This window comes from Argiope bruennichi, chromosome 3, assembly GCF_947563725.1.
Source record: "Argiope bruennichi chromosome 3, qqArgBrue1.1, whole genome shotgun sequence".
Taxonomy (NCBI): domain Eukaryota; kingdom Metazoa; phylum Arthropoda; class Arachnida; order Araneae; family Araneidae; genus Argiope; species Argiope bruennichi.
In genome coordinates, this window is record NC_079153.1 from 113,104,301 (window position 1) to 113,111,512 (window position 7,212).

Consider the following 7,212-nt stretch of genomic DNA (forward strand, 5'->3'; position numbering starts at 1 on the left):
GCCCCAAATAAAAGTTCACAACTCTTATTTTGAAAATACCTAAAATAAGAGCTGATCAGAATCTCAGTATTCGAATTTATGATAGTTAAAATACTTCTCATTTTCTTTCCTTCGTATAATGAATAATATTTATATTTCTCAGTTAAGTTTTAATACAGACAAAATTTCGCAAACATAAAATGTTAAAAAATTACATTCTTTTTTAATTAATTAAATTAATTTACCCTTAATTTTGAAATCTTCTCTCGATGTTTATAAAAGCATTTCTTTTTCAGGCCTGAAGAATGCCCAGGTATCGCAACTAATAACAAAACAGGACTATCGAATGCCAAAACCCTCTGATCCTGACTGCACCGATCCTGTTTATGAAATCATGCTTATGTGCTGGAAAAAAGATCCCAAAGACAGACCTACTTTTGAATTCTTATATCACTTCTTCACAGATTTTCCAGTAACTTCAGAAGCATCATACAGAGAAGCAGACTGAAACATAACGTAGGCTTAGAGTAAAGAAAAACAAACAATAAATCAATAAGATGAGACAAGGCATGAATTTTGAGATGAACATGACACATATGATAGTTACGATATTTTAGAAGAAACTAAAATACAATAAGGATAGCACACGGACTATTAATCCAATTTATACATTTTTACTACTTACTTACTACTTTTACTACTTTACTTTTAAAAAAAATTCAAGATATATGTTCTACATATAAATTTGATTTTATAAGGTTGGCCCAAGTGAGATCTCTGAGTGGCATGGAACTTAGGTTTTATAATTCCCAAATCTAAATTCTGCAATGGGACCACAGAAGCATCACGAAAAACAAATACTATAATGTTGTACCTTTTTAAGTTATAATAATAATTGTTTTTTAATCGTGATCAAATATTGAAGACATTATCAAAGCTGCCATATACCTCTTCAAGTTATCAATATCACCGACGAAAAGATATTTGATTCATGACTAACTTAACGTTTACCAGCCAGCCTTACACAGCGAATATTTGATGGAATTATATATTAAGCCTAGGAACCTTCAAAGTCAAGACATAATCATCAATCTACCATGCCCCTATACTAAAATATTATTTACTAAAATTCATCATTTAATTTGTTAAGTTTTTGAGTTGTCGCGTTCATATTCTCACGAATGAATAGACTGACAAACAATCATCTCCTTAAATAATTTGGTACAAAATTTGATACAGCTTTACAATTCTGGTGACAAAAACATATCAAATTTCAGTAATCTGACTCATTGCATTTTTAAGTTACCGTGTTCATATGTGGCTTTAAAGAAGAATCTGGAAGGTTCGTTCTCTCTGTTTTTGATAAGTTTCCTGCCAAATGACGAGAGAAAAATCAGAGAATCTTCTGAATAGATAATTTGATTCAAGGATTTAGGAAAAGTTTGTTTAATATCATTTAAATAGGTACTTTTAAATTCATAGTGGTAGAGATGTGATTTTAATGATAATGAATAAAAAGGCTCATAATTTATTTATTTGTAATAAAATCATAATTATCCTTTACTGTAGAAAAGAATAGTTTATTAAAATTGTGCCATGAGTCCAATTAAAGAAATGATTTTCGAAATTGCACTCCAATTTCTTTAAGCACAATTAGAACAAAAGTAATTTCTGTTTCTCAAATCAACATCAGCACACGATGTATGAATGCAAGTATGACGTTTTATACATTGTACCATTCTTTTGTTTCCCTCTAATGTAACAACAAAAATAAGTAATCTTTTGAATCAAACATATTTATAACGTTTTCATTCATCAAACATATTCATAATGTCTTTTACTTTCGCTTGTTCTATTTCTAATTTCTGAATACTAATGACATGAACGCTTTTTAAAGCTGTTCCTCTTGATCGAGATAATGGTTCCGTCTACCAAACAGTTAATCAAGCAGCTGTTTGAGTCCAATCTGAACAATTTTTAGACAACAGCAGTAAATCTCTTAATAATTTTAATATTAAATCTCTTAATTATTTTAATAAAGTTAATGAAATACATTGCAGCCAAACAAATTTCCTTACTGAAGTATAATAGTAAATTTATTATGTATTTTAAGACAGTGTAAGGACTGTTAAATGTTTGTTAAATATTTAATTAATAGTATCTAAATGCAACATTTGCTCTCTAACTGAAGCCACGTACTTCCAGTTTTCTCTACAAATTCATTACGCATACAACGTTGCATCATGACTCCTATTTTATCGCACAAGTATTTAATTGAAATATTATATTCTATGATTTAAATATAGGCGAAGGACCAAATTCAACGATGCTATTCGGAATGAGTGAAATAGGATTTGTGATTATTTGGTCAGCAACTTCATTTCTTGAAACTATTCATTTTTTAAATTTCATTACTAATATTCACTTATTAATTTCCTGTACAATAAAAATTAATTTAAAAACTGAAACAGACGAAAAGCTTCCGACCTTTCCTGAAAACTCCATTTTGAATCAGCGATTAAAAAAACATCTATCAAATAGATATTTTAAAAAGCGAACTGTAGACTCTAAAATTTGTTAGTATAGTTAAGGAATTAATTCTGTTCTAAGCCGACGGAAATGTAAAAATCTTATCTAAACTGTTTGTTAGAAGATATAGCAAACGTTCTTTCATTTATGTAGAATTTTGTCATAGTCAACCAATTCTGTATTCATCTTATTACGAACCAAAAAAAAAAAAAAAATGAAAGTATTTTGTAAAAAAAAGGACAATTTTTTTCCATGTATGTAAATGTTAATATAAAAAAATTATGCAAAAAAAGTCGTCTTTTTTATTTGTGTTAATAAGGAAAATATGAATGATCTACTACATATTCATTCCTATTAGCATCATATTTGTTATTCTCTAGCAAGCTATGTAAATTCAAGGCCATATAAATAAGTTCTTGATGAATAATTGCTTAGAGCTCTAAAGTCACCAGATTTTTTTCTTGTTTTTTCAGAATTGTTTAAATTTTCAATTAATTTGCAGGGATCATGCATCTAAACTGGATCAAATAAACCATTTATATGGTTTTATTTTAGAAGAATTTTTTTTCTCTAATTTCAAAAAAAAAAAAAAAAAAAAAAATCAAAATTGTTTTCATTATATTCAACAATGCTTTTAATTGTTCTGTCAACTGCGCTCACACGGACATGGTAAAGCAACGATACTGAATACACATTTTACGTGCACATTTTTCTTATTATAATTAACAGTAACTTTTTACAAATTATATGAAAATAGACAAATAAATTCTAAAACATAGGCAAGCTCCATTGCTTAGGACTACAGATTCGAAGCTCTTTTAATTTTTTCAAAATAATTATGTTTTTAGAGGACATTCTATGTGATTCTTGTTTAGATAGTCAGTATGCGATGTAAAAATCATTATACAAAGAATGCTGAGACGGTTACGATATTTCCTTAATTGAATGCTTTGTGTAAGTCAGAGTTAAAAAAAAAAAAAAAAAAAAACGATTTTCGAATTCTTCAATCCAATTTTACACTTTCTGGTAATGGCGTTTATGGCACGTATCCAGCCTTCCTCACCCTAGCAAAGTCACTGAACCGAAAGAAAAGATAACATTTTGCCTCGACTAGTTAGGAACAATTGATCCAGTCAGCTAAGGGCTGTGCTGGCTGTAAGAGGATACAAAACAGATAGATACTTTAAATTTTTTTTTGTTCGATATTGAACTGTTTTATCTCTCTACATTAATGAGTTCCACACCAAAGCAGCACAATTGTTTCCTTGTTATTTTTAGAAATAACATGTCTAAATTTGTTATTTTTAAAAATAACATGTCTCGCACATGTCTAAATTTGTTAAAATATACCATTAGCTCTGGGAATAATCGACCGAAATGAAAATAATTTTAATGTTGAATACCAGTTGGTGCTTGAACGTTAACAAAATATTTGTAGAAAACAAAATTAAAGTTCAGAATGTATTACTCTACAGAATACATTCGCTCATTATACATATATGTATTATATATACTCCGCTCTTTCCGTTTTTTGAAAAAATTCGTTTGAATAGCAATTTAGCTTAAATTACTAATATTTCCATGCGAAAAGAAATTGACATCCCCCCCCACCTGGGAAGTTATAACCATTGCGAAAGGCAATTTTTTTTCCAGGTCTATTAATGAAACCCTCTACGGTAACAAAATTGTTCCAAAAACAATCTATGGCGCCAGGGAATGTCAACGCCACGCCAGAAGCAATTAGTTAGTCTGTAGCGCCATGCCATAGAGAAATTTGAGAAGACGGAGGAAAGGACGAAATGCCTATCTCCCGTTACTCTCCCAAAGATAAATGTGTTTGCTATTGCTGCTAAAATCTCATTTTTCTTTGTGTTGGTAATAACCTATGTCTTAGAAAAAAAAAGCGTGTAAATATAAAAATAGGGAGTTGATGGATTGAAGAAAATGGATGAAAACAATCCAAATTTTTGTTCTTGTTAAATCTTTTTATTTTTTAAATTTGTCCACAGGACACAACAATGACTAAAAATAATCGGGTCTTTTCTCCCCTTTATTGCTCATAGTAACCAAAAATCATACATTTATCAGTGCGTATGAATTAGTTGAAATTCGCAAGTCGATTCTTTTCATAAATTAATTTGTATACTACTAAGAATGTACAAAGATTGACTCTTCTATTTACACAAACGTTACCGTAATTCAGACATATTTCAAATAATTAAAGCCTTGACTTTTATATGTAATAATATACGCTTAAAATATTATTGCAGAGTCTGTTCTCATATATCGTTTGAGCGATTTTATAGGAAAAAATAAACAAGCATTTGGTTTAAAATCCTATCATTAATTGCTGAGCCTTTAAATTATTTGGAAATACAAACTTTCTTTAATTACACGATGAAGTTTGCAAATAAGCAATGGAGAGAAGATTATATTTAATTTCCTGAGATCTCCCTATTTCTTATTTACATACACTTTGTCAAAACCAAGGAATCTCTATATGCAAAGAAAAAATTTATTTCTAATCGCTATTTAAATGAAAAGGGAGAGAGTGGAAAAATATGCGTAATGTACAGGATTAAACAAGGAACTACTGAATTCGTTGCAGATATGTTTCATACAATGAAAATGGGCACCTTGAAAACAGTTTTATATTACAATTTAGAAATTTTAATAGTGAAGAAAATTTTAAATTTTCCCGCATTAATTTTGGAAATATTATTGCACAAAATTGACATTTTACGCTGGTCTGTTTAAGGTCATCAATTAAACGGCACACAGTTTTTTCTGAATTTCAGCAATTTTTAAAAAATTCTGATATGATTTTTGATGATAGATTTTACTATGCAATGAAATTCAAGGTTTTGTTTGTGCATCAAATATTTAATAGTGTGATTTTCTTCCATTGTGGAAAATTAAGAAAGCAAGAGAAGAAAGCTAATTATCTGAACAGTTTACATGAGAAATTGGAAAGTGAAATTACATTACTGCAAAAGACAACATGCGGTTTGAAACAGATTACCAGACACTTAAGTTTATAATGGAACCATGATGCAAAGCCGTCCTTAGCCGGTTAAACCAATTTTTAGAGCGTGTAGTAGAAATAATTAAATAAAAAAAAGTGAGATTTAAATCCAGAAATAAAGAACAGTTTGGAAAAGCGACACTGGTTAGTTTAAGAGAAAAGTTAGGAAATTAATTAAGATTTAAATTCAATTAAAGAATATTATATATATGTGTAATGATATTTTAAACTCTTAATTTAATCCAAATTAATTTCCAAAACTTTACCTTAATTTAGCCCTTCCTAACTAATTTCTTTTAAAATTACCCGAAATGCACATTTTTACTCTTTTAGTATATATGCTCCAAGCTGTAGGTCAGATAATTTGACCTGTATACAGCCAACATTTATTTATCTTTTTTTATTAGTTGAAATATCTGATGTTGTCCAAGAAAGTGAAATCAATTTACTTACAATAAATAAGCTCACTGAACTATGGAATAAGACAGTTGGATCTCAAGAAATGTTTGCATGAATCTTTAATAGAGAAGTTTTTCGGAGTTATCCATAAATAATTAAGCTTAAATCAGAATCTCTATGTAACTAATCATTTGACAAAGACTACGCGTTAAAAACAAATATATTTCCCATATTTATTTCAAATTGATATAAAATAAATATTATAATATTTCATTTAAAAATATTCGTGTTAGAAACTAGTGTTTACATTTTTGATAAATGTTAAAAGTGTGCAGTCCATTAATAGACTTGCTGCAGTCATTCATACTATGTCGTTCTGCATTTCTTAAAGAGTCAGAAAATAAAAATTCTGCCTTTATTTGATCTATTCTTGAACCCATCTTTCATAAAAATAGCAAAATGCACAAAAACAGCAAAAATACTTCCTAAGTCTATTCTAATATTAACCCTAACTTCTGCAGACGTACAGCAAGTATCGGAAGGTAACTAGTGTACAACTGCGCTTATCAACTACAGATTACTCATGTTATTATTTAGGATGATATAATGAGTTAAGTGGTGTGAGAGTAAAGCGTGCGCTTTTCCGAATTCCCCAAACTGGCATTTTATAGAAACTGCTTCAATGATTTTCTCTCATTGATTGGATATAATACTCATCGTTGATTATCTGGTGCAATTTTAGCGCTTTATAGTTTTTACACTCTTTCGATTCCACTATGTTACACTACCGTCATGAATGTTACATTTCAGCAATGATGGTGCTGCTGCCTTTAGTTGTTTAAGATAAGGTAATATAAAAAAACAATAATAACAGGAATCTTTTCTTTGAACAGTTTTATGTTTTTTTTATATATATATGTTTCATATTTTTTTCCAGCTTATTTCTGATTAGTTAGTTGTCTTACTTTTCAATTATGCCCATGACATCAAAAGTTGCGAGATATATAGCTGCTCAGCATTTAATTCAGCACCAAATTGCGACTGTTTGGAAAGGATTTCAGCAAGTAAATGCTATTGTTGCTATTGGCGATAGCGAGGATCGAGCTCGTAACCTTATGGTTCGTAGCCGAGAAACATGACCACAAGACAAAAGTAATTACTCATGTCTCGTAGCTGTTATCTGGCTTATAAAGCGTCACCACATTACTCCCCCTCCAGTGAGTCGAACGATATGTTGTCCTGTTTTGTAATTTGCTGTTATTAGTGGTGATAATGGCTGT

General features: G+C 29.6%; 1 protein-coding gene across 2 annotated transcripts in view; it reads left to right on the forward strand.

Moving 5' to 3' along the window:
• LOC129963785 (tyrosine-protein kinase SRK3-like) overlaps positions 1–1,510 on the forward strand; it is a 54,017-nt gene extending 52,507 nt beyond the window's left edge. For both annotated transcript variants that reach the window (XM_056078340.1, XM_056078341.1), the window contains exon 11: positions 276–1,510. In XM_056078340.1, the coding sequence (XP_055934315.1) occupies positions 276–487 (212 nt within the window). In that variant the 3' untranslated portion in view covers positions 488–1,510. The remainder of the gene's footprint in view (positions 1–275) is intronic.
• The last annotated feature ends 5,702 nt before the right edge of the window (positions 1,511–7,212 follow it).